We start from the raw sequence: 21,601 nt of genomic DNA on the forward strand, positions 1-21,601 counted from the left end.
AACTCACAAAGAAAATACCTACAAAAAGAGGGAGGCAAAACAATGGGATGTCAACCCAAAGGCTGCGAAATTGGAAGTCCACTTTGATGCGCTTGCGATTGAAGCTAGTGATCCTAAGATTCATGGTACTGATGGAGCTGATCCTGAGGCTACAGTTGAGACTGTTGATGCTAGTGGCACTAATTGTGCTTCTAATCAACAACTGCCTACTGATGATGAATTATTTGATGATTTTTGACACATTGATATTTGATCACATATGAGTTTATGACTGATTACTGGTGTTATTGATTAGTAATGTTGACATTGCTGTTTTAACATTTTTTAACCGAAACATTCATATGGTGGTGTATTTTGACATTTTGTAATGCCATTCAAACAAAATCCTTAATATATGTGGTGGTGTATTTTGCTAAATTGCTTTATATTAGCATAGTGGTGTATGACCTTATTTGCTATAGCATATATATATATATATATTATAACTATAAAATTATAAATAAAAAAACTTGTACGAACAAACCCAAAATGAACCCTAACCCAACCCAAAAAAATTTAGAGAGAATTTTTAACCTGCATTCGAACCGGCAACTTAGGTATCAAAGTAATATTGTAATTTTTAATTTTTCATGGTCAATTAAGTTTTTAGGTTAAAACTTTAGGGATAGTCTATTAATTAAGTACTTACCTGTTGCTTTATTATTAAGTTTTTAGGATAAGACTTTAGGAATATTCTATTAATAAAGTTCTTACCTGTTGCTTTATTAGTCGTCAAACTTCTCCTTTAGAGATGGATCTTTTTTAACTCTTATTAAGGAGATATTCACTCCTTGTTTTAATATTGAATATTTTGGTAATCATTCTATGTTATATTTTTCATTACATAGTATTAAAGCCCAAGTTGAGATTCAGAATAAGAGAAAGTGTGAAGGCCTAGGGGCTACCATCAGTTATGATGGTTCAAGTAATGCACACGATATAGAGCACGCCAAAAGAGTGCCATACAAAACAATACAATACTGTACGAATTCATACAAGGATGAGTTGCACAGTTTGTATATGAATTTGCTCCCTAGGTATTTTGCCCAAAATCTCAAAATATTTTTTACTGATATCACAATCATTGTTTCCTACAAAAATTCATGTCATTGTCCAGCAAATTGTTAATGTTTTAGCATCAGTAGAAGTAAATAATGTTTATCTGATGTACTAATCTGTGTTTCTGTTTAACATATATAATGTTACTGCTGATTGTTAAATCTATATGCATGTGTGTGTGTGTGTGTGTGTGTGTGTGTGTGTGTGTGTGTGTGTGTCTAGATTAATATATGTTTGCAAAACATTGCCTATCGATAGTATGATTAACTGCATGTTAAAGCAGTAAGGAAATTGCTATTTGTATTGACACATTAATAAATGAGTTATCAGGCTCATTAACTTGTATTGAGATAGGGCTCATTACTTTAGTTAGTTTGTGTTAACTAATGGGCAGTTAGTCATGCCATCGAAGAGGCATGACACTACGTGGCCTTTGGTCACATAGAGTCATGACTCTATGGGGGTCATGACTCTCCACCTATATATTAAAGGGAGTAGATCGTTGAGGAATGTCATCAATCAACAGCATCATAGGATCCAGCAATCTACAAGTATTATCTTATTATTATTTCCAGTTTATTCTACGTAAATCTAACTTGCAATGACATACAGCATTCAGATCACATTCAACATACAGTTCAGATTCTCAGCGAATTATAAAAGGAAGATATTGAACCAGATCAGTAAGAGATCATCATCATTTGAAGACATACTTTGCTCTTCTATGGTACAAGTAAGAGTTCCATTTCATTGCAATTGTTTTATCTATCAGAGATCCATAAAACTTATCATGGTATCAGAGCTTTTTTTATAAGAAAAACTATTACAATCTAAAATCTAATAACTCATATTGTATAGAAAAGAAGCTAAAAATTATATTATTAAAAAGGTGAATCATGTGAGACTAGAAGATAGGCTTAAGGGTGCATCTAACTTCTCTTCATGGAAAATTAGAGTATTAATAATATTAAGAGAAATGGAGTTAGAGGAATATATTGAATCAAATATATCCATGCCTAAAAATGAACCAAAAAAGGTATCATGGAAAAGACATAATAATAAAGCAATGAAAATCATAATATATTTTGTAAAAGATCATATTCTTCCATCCATATCTAGTCTCAAGACTACATTCGAAATGTTCTCCACTATTCAAGATACATTTGAAATCAACAATACTAGTACATTATTAACTCTAAAGCAAGATCTACTATATATAAAAATGAAAAATGGAGAATTTATAACTTCATATTTTCTAAAGATTTTTGAACTGAAGGATCAACTCGCAACAATGAAAAATCAAATTGAGGACAAAGAACTCAGCATGATAGCTCTAAGAGGTCTTCCTCTATCATGGGAAACATTTATCTGAGGTTTAAGCTCTCGACCAGAACTTCCAAAATTTGATTTATTAAAGAATGAATGCACACAAGAAGAATCTAGATTAGTCTCAAGAGGTCTAAGTACAAATCAAGAGGGAGAAGTTCAAGCACTTCGTATGAAATCAAACTGGAAAAGAAAATTTAAATATAACAAAAGGGAATCTAACAAAAATCACAAATCAAACAAACAACGTGATTGGTCCAAAGTTAGATGTTTTAAATGTGATAAAATTGGTCACTCTCATATCTTCTGCCCTCAAAAGAAGAAAATACAAGCAGCCTTAGCAGAAATTAAAGGAGAAAGTGTAGAGAAAGAAGAAAAAGAAAAATATGACTTTTACTTAGCTCTTTCAAGTGAATTAAATTCTAACCACAACACTTGGATTATAGACAGTGAGGCATCTCGTCACATCACCAGTTTCAAAGAAAAATTTGAAACCTTCTTTGAACAAGCCTCAGAAGAAGTCACAATTAGAGATAACTCTACTCACCCTACTAAAGGAATTGGTTCATATTCAATTCAACTAAATTCAGGAATTACACTACAACTCAAAAATGTTTTATATGTACCAAGAATCAAGAAAAACCTAGTCTCTATTTCTGGTCTTGCTGATCAAGTCTTTAGAATTACATTTCAAGAAGACAGAGTTCTATCTTGGCCCAAGAACTCTAATATTAAGAAAGTCATTTCCATTGGATTTAGAGATGGAAGTCTTTATAAACTTTGTAATAATCAAAATCTAAACCTAGCTCTTAGTCATGAAACTTCAAATTGCACTGAAATTTGGCATAGAAGGCTAGGTCACCTTCACTATCGAGCATTGTCATCCATAGGACAAGTTGTAAATGGTTTACCTAGTCTAAAATCTAATAATTTAAGTATTTGCAAAGGATGTGCTTTAGGTAAAAATTCTAAACAATCGTTTCCTAAAAGTGTTCACAAATCCAAATCCATACTTGAACTGATCCACACTGATCTTTGTAGTCCAATGTTTGTACCTTCTCTGAATGGGTGTTTCTTCTATGCAATTTTCATTGATGATTACTCTAGAAGAACTTGAATCTATTTTCTAAAACAGAAAGAATCAGCTTAAGTCATCAAAATTCAAAGAGTTCAAAGCCTTAGTCGAAAATCAATCAGGACAGAAAATTAAAACTCTAAGGTCAGACAATGGAGGTGAATACATCTCTGATATTTTTAAAAATTTCTGCACTGCTGTTGGGATTAAGAGAGAGTTTTTTGTACCTTATAATCCTCAACAAAATGGAATCGTTGAACGTAAAAATAGATCAATTGTTGAATTTGCCAGAGCAATGATGCACGATCAAAACCTTCATTATTCTTTTTGGGCTAAAACATCTAATACTGCAGTTTACATTCAAAACAGATGTCCACACTCAGTATTAGAGAACACCATTCCAGAAGAAGTATTCACAAGCATTAAACCTGACCTAAGTCATTCAAGAATATTTGGATGTTCAGTTTATATTCATATTCCTAAAGAGAAAAGAACAAAACTAGAACCTTCTGGGAAGAAGGGGATATTTGTTGGATATAGTGAAACTACAAAAGGGTACAAAGTCTTCATTCCAGGTCAAAGGACAATTGAGATTAGCAGAGATGTAAAATTTGAAGAAGATATTGCCTTTAATATTTCTAGAAACAGTGATGAATCCATTTCTGAATCTATTCCCGAAATAGATGAAAATCAACAAACAGAAATTGAGAGGGAGAATAACATTGAACCATCTTCTTCCTCCATGTCTAATCATGAAGATTTTGAAAATGTCAATAATAAAAAGAGGCCACTTTGGGCTAGGAAAATGATAGAAGAAAATCAAATTGAATTCGAGAGAGCAAAAGAACAAGAAATCAATCATGTTATGTCGCATTGTTAGCTAGACTTATAAAAACAAAACCTTCAAATGTTAAAGAAGCACTTTCAAATCAGTCTTGGAAAGAAGCAATGATTGAAGAATATAACTCTATATTAAAAAATGATGTATGGGATGTTGTACCAAGACCAAAGAACAAATCAGTTGTTTCTTCCAAATGGTTGTTTAAAATTAAACATGCATCTGATGGCAGCATTGAAAAATACAAAGCCAGATTTGTAGCGCGAGGTTTCTCTCAAAAAGAAGGCATTGATTATGAAGAAACATTTGCTCCAATTGCTAGATATACTTCAATCAGAATCATTTTGGCTATTGCAGCATCCAAGGGATGGAAGGTACATCAAATGGATGTCAAAACAGCATTTCTTAATGGCAAGATTGAAGAAGTCTATATCGAGCAACCAGGAGGATTCAGTACTCATGACAGCAAAACTCATGTTTGTAAATTGAAGAAAGCACTTTATGGTCTCAAACAAGCTCCCAGAGCTTGGTATGAAAGGATAGACAACTATTTACTGAAGTTAGGATATTCCAAAAATGAAGTTGATCCTAACTTATATTTCAAAATTGATGGTGATGATATGATTATTCTTGAGTTATATGTTAATGATTTATTGATAATAGGTGATGAACATCTCATAAAGAAATGCAAACAAGAACTCACAGCAGAGTTTGAAATGAAAGACTTAGGTCTACTACACTACTTTCTTGGATTAGAACTCTAGCAATATGATAGCTACATTCTTCTAAATCAAGGAAAATATACAGTGGACATTCTAACAAAATTTGGAATGATGGAATGCAAACCAAGAGCTACTCCTATGGAAGTAAATCTACACAAATTGAAGGATGATATGATAAAATCTGAACCTACAGATTCTACTTACTACAGAAAAATTATTGTTTCTTTAATGTATTTGGTTAATACTCATCCTGACATATGCTATGCTACTAACACATTAAGTCAGTTTATGTGTGCACCAAAGAAGATACATCTACATGCAGCTAAGTACATTTTGAGATATCTTAAGAGTACTATTGGAATAGGAATCAGATATGATAAAGTCAACATCGAACTTCATGGATATTCAAATTCTGATTGAGCAGGCAGTTCTATTGAACAGAAGAGTACTTTTAGATATTGCTTCAGTCTAAGATCTGGTATGGTTTCTTGGTCCATCAGAAAATAGACTTCAGTTGCATTAAGTTCCATCGAAGCAGAATACGTTGCATCTTCTTTGGGTGCTAGAGAAGCGGTATGGTTACGGAAGTTGTTCAAAGATTTGTTTAAAAGACCTTTGAAGCCCACAGTGATTCATTGTGATAATCAAAGTTGCATCAAGTTTTCAACCAATCCGGTCTTCCACAATCGCTCCAAACATATTGAAATTCTTTTCCACTACATTCGAGATATGGTGAATCGAGGAATCATTAAACTAGAGTACATTTGTACTAATGAGCAAACAGCTGATATCTTTACCAAGCCTCTTGCTAAAGTGAAGTTGAAATACTTCAGAGAAAAACTTGGTATGATTAATTTGTAATATTGAATACTAAATTAAATTTTAATTCATGTGAGTTTATGCTTCTATTGTGTTGTTTAGTAGCATCGTATATGTAATGAAAGGTGATGATTTTTCATGGACATATTTATTCACAAGGTAATTATTTACAAGGTGACAATCTTGTAAATAATAGGCCTGTTACCATGGACATCTCTAGACATTGCTTCGAGCAATTAGAGATCATGAGATCTTATGTTATTACTATGGACATCTCTAGACATTGCTTCGAGCAATTAGTGATCATGAAATTTTATGTTATCACTATGGACATCTCTAGACATTGCTTCGAGCAATTAGAGATCATAGGTAACATTTCCATTGTGATTACTCTAGATATTGTTTCAGATAATTAGAGATTCCAATATACATTATGATAGTGTTCATAACATGGTGATTTTTGTTATCTGACTTATAGTTGTTTCATTGTGTGAATATCAGATAAAGCAATCAGGTATTCTATACTGAAATTCTAATGGTGTATTACTTCTCCCTTGCTAAAGAGGGAGTGTTACTGCTGATTGTTAAATCTATATGCATGTGTGTGTGTGTGTGTGTGTGTCTAGATTAATATATGCTTGCAAAACATTGCCTATCGGCAGTATGATTAACTGCATATTAAAGCAGTAAAGAAATCGCTGTTTGTATCGACACATTAATAAATGAGTTATTGGGCTCATTAACTTGTATTGATTGGGCTCATTACTTTAGTTAGTTTGTGTTAACTAATGGGCAGTTAGTCATGACTCTACAGGGGTCATGACTCTCCACCTACATATTAAAGGGAGCAGATCGCTGAGGAATGTCATCAATCAAAGGCATCACAGGATCCAACGAACTGCAAGTATTATCTTATTATTATTTCCAGTATATTCTACGTAAATCTAACTTGTAGTGACATACAGCATTCAAATCACATTCAACGTACAGTTCAGATTCTCAGCGAATTATAAAAGGAAGATACTGACTCAGATCAGTAAGAGATCATCATCATTTGAAGACATACTCTGCTCTTCTATAGTACAAGTAAGAATTCCATTTCATTGCAATTGTTTTATCTATCAAAGATCCATAAAACTTAACACAAATCATGCAAACATTTTTCTGGAAAGTCATGATTTGCATCTTTACAAATTCTCAGTTATTTTCTCTGTAAAATTGCATTTAATTTTTTTAAATTAACAGAATTTTTTTCAACTGTAAAAATCATGTGTCTTTAAAAATCCACATCGGCATTTTTTGATGAAAATTGTGCACACATTCTTTTTGAGGAATTCTATAAGTTTTTTGGTATAGAACAAGTTTTCCTGAGGTTTTTTATGCACATCTAACAAGTTCTTTTATCTGTTTTTTACAATTTTTTTCAATAAAACCATGGATTTTTTGTCATTTACTTGCAGACAACAGATTTTTGAAGATGAGGCAACTTTTCAAAATCAAACTGCGGATATTTTCTGCTATTCAGCAACTGTGGTTTCAAATAAGTTCCTAAAAATTGTGGTCTTTTATCAAATAGTAGGTTTATACTTTTTGCAATTTCAAATAGAAAGAGGGATGGCTTCATTACTCAACATCATGTTGGAAGGCAGCTAGTGCCTCATTGGCAAGAATTAAAACACCTGGAAACAACACATTCTCACGATCTTCAACTGTAGATGCCTTGATAAGATCATCCTTGATGCTGACACTTGACCAATGGTTACAACTAACTACTAGGACAAGTTTGATCAGCGTGACCAAGAAGCCATCACGTTGATCAAGTTATCGTTGGCAAGTGAAATGCTCTAGAGGTTCAAAATGGCAAAAAGCTTGATAGAGATTTTGAAGCGCATAAGAGATTTGCAAAGCAGCTAGTGCTTCATTACTCAACACCTAGCCAGAAGGCTTCATTACTCAACATCACGTTGGAAAGCAACTAGTGCCTCATTGGCAAGAACAAAAACACCTGGAAACAACACATTATCATATCTTTACATGTAGATGCCTTGATAAAATCATCCTTAGTATTGACACTCGACCAATGATTGAAAGTAACTACTAGGACAAGTTTGATGAGTGTGACCAAGAAGCCATCAAGTTGATCAGGTTATCATTGACAAATGAAATTCTCTAGAGGTTCAAAAAGGCAAAAACCTCTATAGAGATTTTGGGGCATATGGGAGGTTTGCACAAGACATTAGATAGAGGCAGGGACTTCTTAAAAATATGCTTTTCTCAATCATGATGGATGAGAAGATGTCTTTGAGAGAACCTTTGATGAAGATCAAAGGCATTTGTAATCAATTGCAAGCCACAGGTCTCACAATGGAAGAAGATATGGCGGTCATGATGCTGAAAATTTTATCATGAGCATATGAATATTTCCTCGAGAAACTCAACATCACATCTACTACTTTGATTGCAACAGGACACGTGCAATAAGCAATTTGGTAGTAGCAGTGATACACTGAGTGTTAAACATGCCTCCATGAGCAAGGGCAAGGGAAAAGGCAACTGGCCTCAGAAGAAAGGTTAAGGGCACCCTATTGCAGCTCCCTCCTATCCCCACATTTTTCTATTGTTGAAGTGAGCCAACAGGGATAATCAATCATAAGAGGTGAGAGGACATGATGGAGGGGAATGGTGTATAGCCCTCACTAGGGACACCAACTTGTGATGATGGTAAAGAACCACACAAGGCCACAAGGGATAAGGTCATGTTGTTCGGACTAGGGTAGAGGATACTTGGGGCACCTCATCATGTCTTCTATCACAACCCTCGTTACAGTTGAGCTCCTACCTAATCATTGAGATTTGTTGTCTAAATTGATATAGATTTCCTAAACCTAGACTTATTGCATTTCATGAGTGATATTATGTTACAATCTAAATTAGTGCAGGTTTCAAAACAGGCTTATCTCATCTTATTCTTGAGTGAAAATTATATTTCTAACTATATTTTGCTCTTTGTTTCATTTTGAATTTGTCAATTTGGGCTAAATATAAGGTGTCCCAAAAAGGGACATTAAAAGATATGTGAAAAGGACACTTGATTTTAGCATTTTGTACAAAAAACAAAGATCCTAAACTTGTTGGGTTCATAGATTTAGATTGGGAAAATTTTGTCGATGTCACAAAATCCACTATTGGATATGTTTTCAGCTTTGGTACAAGTCTAATTACATGACCAAAAAGAAGCAACAAGAAATAGATCTTTCCTCGACAAAAGTACAATATAAAGGAACAGTATGAGCAACATGTGAGGCAATATGGCTCAAAAGTATGCTTTTAGACATGAAAATACTTTTTGTAAGACCTTCATCACAATAAGCCAAAGGCTTCCTTAGTCATGTGATGACCAATGCCAACTCCATACGACTCCTTTGTTTTTAACGACATCTTGATACACTTCTACTACCTTTGTATTAGCTTCATACTACCTTCGCACTAGGCATGTGCGGTAGTTACGGCAATCTGTTGAAGTGTCTTGGTTTCAACTTACAATCCTATTCACAAAAACAAAAAATCATTCATCGCACATACGCCAAAAACACTAATGCTAGATGGCGAGAATATCAACACTATAGAATGGACTGGAATGCACATTGAGATCTTTGGATTGATGATGATAGTACTCCATATTACAATAGTTCCAAACGAAGAGCAAAGCAGAGTAGGGTGAGGAGTTACTCCCACCAAAACTCTTGAAGACCAAATAGGGAGGATTTTTCACCCCCAAAATGGTAGACAAGAACTCCAACTGGAATTCATAAAATGAATGAAATATTCCAAATCGCATATAAACAACTTTTCTACATGTCAATCATAAATGCCCCTTTGGAGAAACTCCTAAGGGTTTACAAAAAGTGTGACACAACAAACACATATGAACAATTAAAATAAAAATGCCCCCCATTTATTAATTAATTAAGGTCCATTTATCATAAAATTTAAGTTTTGAGACCATTAATTAATTATAATGCTTTATTAAAACTGAGGACATTACAAATCCTCGTCGCCCAAAGATTGCTTGCCCTTAAGGGATCCACAAACTCCAATATCATAAACCATGAGTGGATGTTGATAGCTATATCTGTTGAGAGCTCCATGTTGCTTTAGAATCACATGTACATAATTGGATTTGGTCAAGATGAGTAGACTACCCCCAATCCTCCATTGCGCCACTCTAATATAAGCATTGTTATGTCAAAAGGCACCAAGATCCCATGGACACCAATCATAAAACATAGTGGTGCTCCAATCCAAAACCTTTATGTGATCATGCACACCAATTGCTTCCAAAATCTCATAACTCGCATAAATCTTGTTGCTTCCGTGAGGATGGTCTTGCATGAGCACAAAAACAATGCCTTCCCCGAATGCACCACACTCCAACACTATCACTGTGCCAATCAGCATTGTCACTATACTAGTTGACACTGCCATTGTGTCAATCAGTTCTCCCACAGTACCAATTGGCATTACCATCATGTCAATCAGCACTACCACTATACCACTCGACACCACCAAAATCCATGTACCCATCAGCACTACCACCATGCTAGTCAATACTTCCACCATACCAATCAGCACTACAATACTAGTTGACATTACCATGATATCAATTGGCACTACCACATTACTCATGAAGAGTAACTCTCCATCAATATTTCCCTGCTCCACTAAGATATAAACATTGTCATGCCCAAAGTCATCAACACCCCATGAAAGCCAACCATAAAACACATCAAAGCTTTGATCCAAAATCTTTGTGTGGTCATAACCATAAAGAGGATCACTTGTAGTGTTTATTTCTCCATGCTTGATCAGTGTTGTCTTCCAGACAAACTCCATGCAAGTACAATCTTTGACCTTCCTTTTGTTATGTAGGCTTAGGTTTTCTCCAATTGTAGGGGTAGCATAAAATTCTTGCTTATCCTCGTGTAGCTCTTCATTTTCCTCATGTAATGCATCACACTTATTGCCTTCACCTACCTTCTCCCACTTGTGCAAATGAGATCAAATTCTCTTTGAAATGTGTAAATATGTTACTAACCAATTTACATGTTGCTAAAAAAGGAACACATTCTAGATTATGAACAGCCCATAGGGGTATTTCCTCCATCTCTTCAATGCAAGAAATTCTAAGGCTCTAAGGCTCTTCATAGCAATTGAAACCTTACTATCATGGCATTCCTTGATTGTGACCAAGAAGTGATGAAACATATCATGGATCAAATCTTACAACTCAAGATCTAAGGGGATGTTACTTACTTTGATAGTTGCACAACTCTCCAATATTGTAAATCTCCTACCAAAAGGATCACCATTGATGTCATCAAGTCTCTCAAAGTTGTCAATAATCAAGTATAGTATTTTTGTCAAGATGTCATCATCATATGGTACTCAAGGAGCCAAGGTTCTCAATATTTTCCTTAGACATGTTACAACTACCAACTTGATTTCCTTGTCAAAGTGTTTCAACAAACTAGATTGTCTTAAGGTGACCTTGATCAGAGAAAGGATCCTCAGTATAAATTTTGAAGGTGACTGACCCTACACAAACAGGCATCCAATATATCTAATGGAAGATCAATGCCATTGCAGAGCTCTTTGTCAATCTTTTGTAGTGCATTCAACGACCACTAAACATCGGTGTTGGGTGCCATAGTGTGATCTGAATCCCAAAACCTCTCAACCATCCCAACACGTTGGCAAGATCACTAGTTCTAATCTGTAATGACCCGAAGGCCTCCTTAGTTGTATAACAACCAATGCTAACTTCATACAACTCCTTCACCTTCAGTAGCAACTTGATACACCCATACTACCTCCATACTAGCTTTGTACTACCTCCATACTCTCCTTGTACTAGCAATGTACCACCTCCCTAATAGCTTCATAATACATTTACACTACCTCAGTACTAGCTTTGTACTACCTCTATATTACCTTTCTACTAGGCATGTACAATAGTCACCACATTCTATTGAAGTGTATAGGTTTCGTATAATCCTATTTGCACAAACAAATAATCATCCAAAAACACTAAAGCCAAATAGCAAGAAAATCAACACTACAAGATGGGCTAGAATGCACATGTAGGAGATGTTCAGATTAATAATAATAGTCCTCCAAATTACAATAGTTTTGGACGAAAAGCAAAGAAGACTAGGGTGAGGATTTACTCTCACCAAAACTACATAACATCAAATAGGGAGGATCTTTCACCGCCAAAGTGGCAAACAAGAACTCCAATTGGAATTCGCAATACAAATAAAATATTCCAAAATGTATACCAACAACTTCCTATATGTTAGTGATAAATACCCCTTTGGGAAACTCTTGGGGGTTTACAAAATGTGTTGACGCAACAAACACCTATACACAATTAAAACAAAAACAAGAACACCTTTATTTATTAATTAAGGTCCATTTATAATATTATTTAAATTTTGGGACCATTAATTAATTAAAATATTTTATTACAATTTGGGACATTATATTCATCCTTTTTTTGCAATAATCAAGGTGTGTTAAAACTTGCCAAAAATAGTCTTCCATGAGCATATCAAACATGTAGAGCTTAATTGTCATTTTACCAAGAACTTGTTAAAGATGAATCAGAAATGTTGCAATACTATCCTTCTAAGGAGCACTGTAGACATTATTGCTTTAAAAGATGGATCAGAATTTTGCAATACTATCCTTATGAGGAGCAAGCTGCAGACATTCTTATACTAAGTCCTCAAATCCTAACAAATTTGTATAATTCCAAAATAAACTACATGTAGTTAGTAGATTGACCATTAAGGGAGAGTATTTGAGTAATATTGTAATATCTATTTTATAAAGGTCAATTACATCTTTAATTTTTTATCTTGTTGCTTTATTAGTCTTCAATCTTATTATTTGTGGATAAGTCATCTCTAACTATTATTTAAAAGTCTTTTGCTCCTTGTTCACTATCGAATGTTTTTGTAATCATTCTATGTTCTATATTTCATAATCAATATAAGATCAAGATATAAAATGTAACTGAACATTTCTCTTATTAATGGTAGGGCGTGATAATGTTTTCGAATCAGAATACAAAGAAATGCAATATACTAAACTCAAAACAGGACAGACAGAGGACACAAGCACTTATCTTGGGAAAACCCTTCATACAATATGGGTAGACTCTATGTTGTACACACTCTTGACTTCATGTATCATTAGTCATGCTTTCGAATGGACCCTGCCTTTTTTTCTAACATTAGATGCTAGTGACAGTATGCTTTCTTTCATTATTAACATTTTGTTCTTCGCTACTTATCAATTATGCTAGAGCCATAAGGCCTTTTCCAAACAAGAAAGAGCAAGAGATATTATCAATAATGTGGTATTTTTTTTTTCTCCTATACATCATCTGTGATGTATTAAGCAAGCATACAAGTACTTGAGATATAATCATACAAGCAAAATGATGCATAGAATTTAACAATTTACAATGTCCTTACAAAGAAATTCAACTCTCCCCATAGAGGTGATTTAAAAATCCCCAACACATATAAACAAGGAAGAACAATCAGCTTGACACATACTATAAACTACAAAAAGAAAATCAAACAAAACTGGACATATATGGAAGCCAACTTACTTTTCATCAGAATTTCTGCAAGCATTTTTTTCTGTGAGTATAGAAGTAGGTGTAGAACATTTTGATACTTGTTTTTTCCTTTGAGAAGAATCCTCTTCCCTAAGAAAATAATTACAAGCCCTCTTGCCATATGTAATCAAAGAGTGATTAGCATTCCTTGGATGGGCATTGTGACTTGAAGGGCTTAAATGCTCTAATTTGAGACCGGAACTGTCTGGATAATCTGAATTTCTTGTAGTACAAGACGTACAAGAAAAATCCTCTCTCCCTGGAGAAAATTCACAAGAATCCATTTCAATACCTAGATCAATGTCTGTTATATAGGAAGCGAAAGTCATAAAGAAAACCAACAAGTCTACATGTTTAACTAACACCATGTAGGCAAAAAGCCGTTCATTTATTAGGATGGTCACATTTGGCATGAGTACTATTCCCATTAGTTAGAAATATCATACCAAGAATTAACATCATGCCAATAAACCAGAAAACTCCATCACTCAAAAAAACACAACAAGACAAGAAGAGTAGCAGTGGAGTATATTTAAATTTTGAAAGCCTTGCACTTATAGCATAGAAAAAGGTAGATGATTCCCTTACCAATAATCTCAAGTTCTTGTACAGAAGAAAGTGTATCAGGCTCAGCCTGCAAGCATAAACAACATACATCAAAAGCCATGATATCCAAATAAAGTTACATTCTGATTGCACCAAGGGTAAGATTATTTACATAAAGTAAACAAAAAATGGCAGAGTGAAACAAAGATCCTTCAGCCTACAATAACCATGGCTGTCTATCTGTCAGAGAATTCCTTGTTTCTTTCTAACACCAGCAGAACAATTCCATTTTGCCATCATTTATTTCATGGTAACTTCACAAAGAAGAGATTAAGGTGTGTCACATGCTAATACAAAACCTTGCTACAGACATGCGGGCTAGTGCACTGCCTAGGATTGTACTAATGTAAAACAAAATCTAAACATAGAGATTCTTCAGTGTAATGTCCCCATCTTTTAGCACCTCAATGGAGTTCTTAGCCTTTACATTCTCCAAAGACTAAGTGGAGAAATAAGGAGAAATTGATTAAATTGATTTCTTATAAAGTCATTAAATAAATTACAATTAGAAGGTGACTTTATATTTAATTAATTTAATTTTCTAGAAGCACAACTAATTATTGCATTGGAAAGGGGGAAGCTTCTAGATCATTGGGAACAAACTTTGAACTGTTGAATCTTTGCATTGAACTTGTCTCTATTTGAGCTCCTTGAGCCTATGAACCATTTGATCCTCCATGAACCTGCTGTACCATTTGAAACATCTCGAACCGATTGAATTCTTTGAACTGCCAAACTCATTCGAACCTATGGGATGAACTCTTCTGAACCAAATGAACCTCACTGAACCACTTTGAACCACTTTGAACCTAGTTCGAAGTAGTTCAAAGAGGTTCAAGACCTGAAACTGAAAGTCCAAATACTGAACCAAATTTCAAATCTTCTGAACCTGTATTCCAAAGCCTGAGATTTACACTTTAAAACTAGTGAATCTGCACTTTGTATTTTAGTCATGAACACCTGAGTTTGAACACTTGAAATCAAAATCTTGAGCCTTTTGAAAGTGTGTCTCTGATAAACCCAAATTTCAAAACTGAACCTCTGAATTTGGCTCATTGATTTGTAGATGTTGGGCCTTCAAACTCTGAGCATAAATTCTATATGAAGACTTCGTATTTGAATGTGCAAGATGGACCATTTAAACCACCGAACCACTTTGAATTGCTTTGAGCTATTGAACCACTTCGAACCACTTTGAACCAAGTTCGAAGTAGTTCAAAGAGGTTCAAAACCTGAAACTAAAAGGTTCAAGACTTGAAACTGAAAGTTTAAAATCTGGATCCATATGTGTACCAACACACTGAAAACTTTGTAGTGCTTGATTCTCAGTTCTTATATGTTTGGGTGATATTCTGATTTTTGCTGCCCCTGTGATGGCATTAAAGTGCAACGGGCTACTCACTCAACCTAGTCATGTCTCAACAAGCTCTCCATGCGTCTGCAAGACATCATCCTAAACCCACTGTCACGAATGACCTTAAGTCTATGGGTCTTCCCCTTTGACTGAAACTTCATCTCCATATCTCTCAAATTGAGAGTGAACTCCCCTATGTCATGTAACCAAGTCATACCCAAGACCAAATTTGTATCACCCATGTTAACAACATAAAAATCTGCTTTGAAATCAAAATTGTTGATCTTTAGGGGCAGACCTGTAATCTTCCTGTCACATTTGAGGATGTAGCCATCAACTACCCTCACTCGCAGAGCCTCAAATTGCTCTGTCTGTATCCCACACCTCTCAATCAATTTGGAATCAATTAAATTGTGAGTAGCACCTATATCAAGCAAAGTAATAACTCGTTGACCAACCAATACCCCTCTCATCCTAAATGATCCCTCTTGTTGTACACTAGTGAGGCGGGCCTCCTTAAGTCCACCCTAAGTCTTCTCATCAGCTATATCATCTGTGCCTTCCTTTTCTTCAATTGATTCCTCATTTTCAGATTGCTGGTTTGAATTTTCAGAATCAGAATCCTCATAATATGCCCACATAACCCTGTTTGCTTTCCCCTTTGGCCTTAAGGGACAGTTATGGTTCATGTCATAGGGTCCTTTGCAATAAAAACAAAGTTTTTTCTTCCTTAAATCATTCAATGTCTCTCTATCCAAAGGAGCAAATGATTTATCTTTATTTTCAGCCTTTGTTTCATTCTTGTCAGGTTTCTTGAAGAATGGTTTGTCTTTGCTAGATGATGCTCCCTTTGACTGAAATTTATTTACTGGGGCTGCTTGTTTCATACTTCTAGCCTTCTTAATTGCTTCTTGCAAATTGAATGGATCAAAGACTTTTACCCAACCCTTCAGTGGTTCGGATAATCCCTCCGTAAACAAAACAACCAATCTCCTATTTGATATATCTAGAACCATAATGGATAGCCTCTAAAAATCACTAATGAAATACTCCAATCCGCTTGTCTGTCTCAACTGTGCCAACTCCCTGAAGTAGACTTATGGATCCTTCTTATCAAACCTCTCTACCAACCTATCCACGAAATCCTAATATGAAGTCACTTGGTTATGCTGAAGGGTAACCATCTCATGGTACCACCAATCATGTGCAGCTCCCTCTAAATGTAGCGTGGCATATTTTATTGCCTCCACTTCTGTCATAGGTCTTAGTGCTAAGAAGGTATCAAGCTTGTGAATCTAAGCTTGCGCTATCATTCTACTACTCCCATCAAATGTAGTCAAGGAAAGCTTCCCTGTAGCCCGCTTTAATTCATTATCCTCGCCACGAGGTCTCCTGTCTTTTCTGATTGCACGGTAGTGTTCTCTTCTTTGGTTCACAAACCTCTCAAAAGTCATTCTCTCTCATACCTACAGTGTCAGTAATTCCCCTTCATCATTAGCAGCCATAAGAATATCTGCAAATGTCCCATCCTCAGCTTCCTCTGCTGGCTCTTGTACTAGTTCCTCTCTAACAAAGGTAGGACGTGTGGGCCTGTCTGTTGTTCTGGAAAGAGTTCTATGAGCTCTAGGCGATCCCATTGCACTCCTATTATCCCCTTGTTCTTGATTTCGTCTCTCTTGTGGGTTCATGCGCTCAACCATGGTGGTGAGTGCCTGCAAAGCTTGAGCCATCCGCTTTTGTCCTGTAACCATTGCTCTGAAAAATTCCCTTGTTTCCCGATCCTCATTCCTATTGTCTCTTGGTGGGCTATGCTCTTGCCTATCACCCATGGTCTAGCTGCCTATCAAGATCTTGTTCCCTGTCAAACAAAGCTTGCTTGCAAGTGGAAAATCTGTGAGAGCCAACACCAGGTGATTGCATGTGATTGCTAAACCCTCAAGATGACAGGATTTAGCTCTGATAGCAATGTAATAACCCCAACAGGTTATAACTTCATGAAACACCAAATCCTTCTCAAATTGAATTGTTTGACATTTTGTCAAACACTTTGCAAGAAAGAGATATATTGCATGTGTAAATTTTGATTGCTTTCTAAATGCCAAACTTTAATAAATATGCTTCCAAAGAACACACCAAACAACTAACAATGGAGATGCAATTGTTTTTGAATAACGCTGATTACAAATAGGAAAATATGCATCTACAACAATAAGACATTAGGGCAACAAATTCTAATATAAAACTCTAATATAAATCAAATTACAATAGATTTTACAAACCCTCCCAATGCCCTAAATATCTACTCTCAAACAATGCAAGATGTAGATAAAAAATTGGAATTGCTCCAAAAACATGAATTTTCCTGTAGCAAATTCCAACTTATTCCTTACTCCACAAAGCTGGCCCTAGGCCATAGATTTGGCACAATGAAAAGATTGATTTGTCCTCTCCAACAGTCGCAACCCTTCGGAAGATATTTCACCACCTCAGTTATGCAAATCAATGGGAGTGTTTGTTCCCAACAATCAATATAACAACTACAAAAACCCTTGGCTCCACACGCTATCTGGAAGAGTAGATGGCAACCATTTGATGCTCAACAATGAGGTTGCCCTCCCTATTTATTCTTTTCCTTTACCCTTCTAGAAAGAAATAAAATATTATTTAATTGCACTCTCTAGAAGCTTTCCCCTTTCCAAGGCAATAATTAGTTGTACTTCTAAAAAATGCACTCTCTAAAAGCTTCCCCCTTTCCAATACAATAATTAGTTGTGCTTCTAAAAAATTAAATTAATTAAATATAAAGTCACCTTTTAATTTTAATTTATTTAATGACTTTATAAGAAATCAATTTAATCAATTTCTCCTTATTTCTCCACTTAGCCTTCGGAGAACATAAAGGCTAAGAACTCCACTAAGATGCTAAAAAGATGGGGAAATTACATTCAGTCACAACTAAACCATACATCAAATTAGCATACACCTTTGTCGAAGCCAACAAGGGGACTCCTTTCAAATAACTTTTTATATTTTCCAGATTTATCATTAGGTTTTTACATTTCAGAACACTGACAAGTTACAATCATCGCATAGAAAAAAAGCCATGAGCTAGAGAAAACCCATAATTCATGACACCAAAACCACTGGCAACTAGAACTCTAAAAATGTCAATGCAAAACACAACACAGATATATTGATCTTAAGTTAGAGAGGCCCCATTAGTCATAATGCCAAAACTGCTAGCTATTGTGGGACAAACGAAAGGAAGGATGACAGAGCATCACTTGGAGGCATCTCACACATATTACCCACAAACCACAAAGGCCCCATAAACTATGATACTGAAACAATCATTAATGTTAGAACCAGTGAGGAGTGTACAAGCACATAGAGCTAGGGCATAACAGAGCTATCAAGATCTTATGATGCTTTATCAAGATTCAACTGCATAGTTTTTGAGTCGATTTTTATCAACCCATATTTTATAAAAGCAGTTCAGAAAAACCCATATCTGATGATCCTGAATGGTCTACTTAGCACTCATTGTATCTAGATGATACTCACAGGTGGGAACACCAAGACTTCTATGCAGTTGAATCCCAATAAAAACATTAGACTATTTGATGTAGAACGAAAACACCAATTAAATGAAAAAATAAATGGGCTAGGGAGCCCTATAAATGAATGGTTTAAAAGATACAGCACTTGCTTAATGTTTTGCAAACAGGAGAGCAAGCCAAGTGGACATGATCTTGCAAAATATTCATGATTAAACATGATTTTCATGAACCCTGTAAAGCACTATGTATTATTGGAGATTTTATAACATATGACTCAATTAAAATTGACTTAAAAATTATGAAATGGAGTGCTGATATATATTTTGGTAGACTACAAAATATCACCTCAATGAAAAATGGATAAGCTTGGGACCTTTGAAATTAATGGTTCATAAGGTCCAACACTGCTAAAGGTTTTACAAATGGGATAACAAGCTAATAGGACTTGATCTTCATCTTGGAGAAACTCCATAGTTTTCTTAGGTTAATAAATATTGACTCGTTAACTATGCACTTGAATCCTGATAAAACATTATATAGTTTGATACACAATGAAAGCCCCGCCTAATTTTAAAAAATAGATATCGACAATTCAACAGCAAGCCAGGGAGGGTCGGTAAGGCAAGAAATCAAAAACACGGGCAGACTTCGAACCGGAGAAAGGGACTATACTACCACGGCAATAAGGAAAACGTAGATGACAAACTGAAGCAGAGAGGGCTCGAAAGAAGTGATACCAGAACTGCCCATAATATTATCATATGTGAAGTAGAATGCTTACACGTCAAACGATTGGAAAAACATCTGACAGCTCAACAGCTTGAATTCTTTAAAATTTTGGCAAATTACACACGAAAGAAAATTGCACACACTTAGCCTGAAGCGGGCCATCAAATGGGCACTCACTCTTCACTCATCTAAGAACCCCTCTAACCAGTGTCAAAATTGGTAGCTTCTAGGGCTGCTAATTGTGTCTACTGTGTCTCCCATGCTCTGAATTTTAATCAAACTCGCATCAAAGAAGATTGAAGAATAAGCTTATCATCCCAAAAACTTAAAAAAAGGACCGACACATATCAACTTATTCAAATTAATGTCACCTAAAACATTCAGTAAATATCAAACGAACCTTTTGAACTTGCACTCGCTGTTCTCTCCTTTTTCTCTCTCCCAATAATTTCTGCAGAAAAGTCGTTAGTTTCTTTCTGCCGTCCATTACTTTACGGAGCAACGGTCTGTGCAACAAATTGTTTGTTCTTTTAATTTTCTCATCAAGCATATGGTCATCAAGACTTTCCACTTCAATTGAAGCAGAACTTTCGTCTGCATTATTGTAATTATTACCATTTTCCCTATGTCTCTTCATTTCCCTCTACACTGTTTGCTCAAAACACGATGCCGTTTCCTGATGATTTTTGTTTAATTACAGCTGACAATTTCATCCTTTCAAGTGTTACAAATTTTCATTGATTGATTCGTGGGAAAATTCTCTCTTCTTCTCTGCAACAAAGAGAAAAAAACGAAAATAAAGCTTCCTCTCCCTCCAAATTCAATCGTTACGAAGAAGATTACAGTCGAGAAGAGCGCCGATATTAAAATATATATATATATGTTGGCCACGAAAGCAAGGCTTTGCCTATTGCTTGCTCCCGCGTATTTGTAAAAGTTAGTGCAAACCGTGTCTCTGTCATGTTCTGAGATTTAAATTTACTCAAAATATAGACCTAAGTGGAATTCAGTTTGAAGGGATCTTCCTCCGTTTTACAATTTTTTTAAGGTAGTGTTATGTTTAATACATTGGCCTAGCATTGAATTTTTAAGAGTCATACATTCTAAGTTGAGATGGAAATTTTCAATTATTGTTGCTATTCGGATTTGTTCTCATTATTTGACATTTAACGTATATTTTTTTAGTCAAACTTATTCACCTTTGTTTAATGAGTAGTGGTTCACACAAACCCATCTTTCATGAGAATAAATGGAACACTTAACGTTCATTAAATCTAGTGTTGCTCACATAGGTGAAACATTGGGACTTCTCGATAGGTCACTCATCCCAGTAGTACTCTAGCTTGAGCGCACTTAACTATGGAGTTTCCTCTATGGTTAAACCCACTTTGCTTGCAATCTCATTTGCAAAACCTTCGCGAAGTGGTATGCCTTATGAACTATTCATTAGAAAGCCTTTTAAGCTCATCAATTGATAAGTAGGAGATATTTTCCATAGTGAGTCAAATTTTGATATTGCTATCAGGATTTAACTCTGTAGTTTTTGAGTCAAACTCATCAACCCATGTTTCATGAGTAGTGGTTCATACAAATCCATCTCTCACGAGAATAAATGGAATACTTAACACTCATTAGATAAAAGTATTGCTCATAGAGGAGAAGCACCAAGACTTCCTTAGAGGTTGCCTATCATAGTACTACTCCGACTTGAGTGTGCTTAACTACGGAGTTTCCTCTATGGTTAAACCCACTTTGCTTGCAACCTCATTTGCAAAACATTGACC

General features: G+C 35.2%; 1 protein-coding gene across 1 annotated transcript in view; it reads right to left on the bottom strand.

Annotated features, from left to right (window-relative positions):
- Positions 1–20,852, bottom strand: part of LOC149551491 (ubiquitin-like-specific protease 1D) — a 180,226-nt gene extending 159,374 nt beyond the window's left edge. Inside the window, exons 1-3 of the mRNA XM_089786986.1 lie at positions 20,218–20,852; positions 14,157–14,202; positions 13,560–13,827 (exon numbers count right to left, since the gene is read on the bottom strand). Coding sequence (XP_089643112.1) covers positions 13,560–13,827; positions 14,157–14,202; positions 20,218–20,454 — 551 coding nt within the window. The 5' untranslated portion in view covers positions 20,455–20,852. The remainder of the gene's footprint in view (positions 1–13,559; positions 13,828–14,156; positions 14,203–20,217) is intronic.
- Between the last annotated feature and the right edge of the window lie 749 nt (positions 20,853–21,601).

Source organism: Cupressus sempervirens, chromosome 6 (assembly GCF_028749045.1).
Source record: "Cupressus sempervirens isolate cs-2001-9-10 chromosome 6, ASM2874904v1, whole genome shotgun sequence".
In the NCBI taxonomy this organism is placed as follows: Eukaryota; Viridiplantae; Streptophyta; class Pinopsida; order Cupressales; family Cupressaceae; genus Cupressus; species Cupressus sempervirens.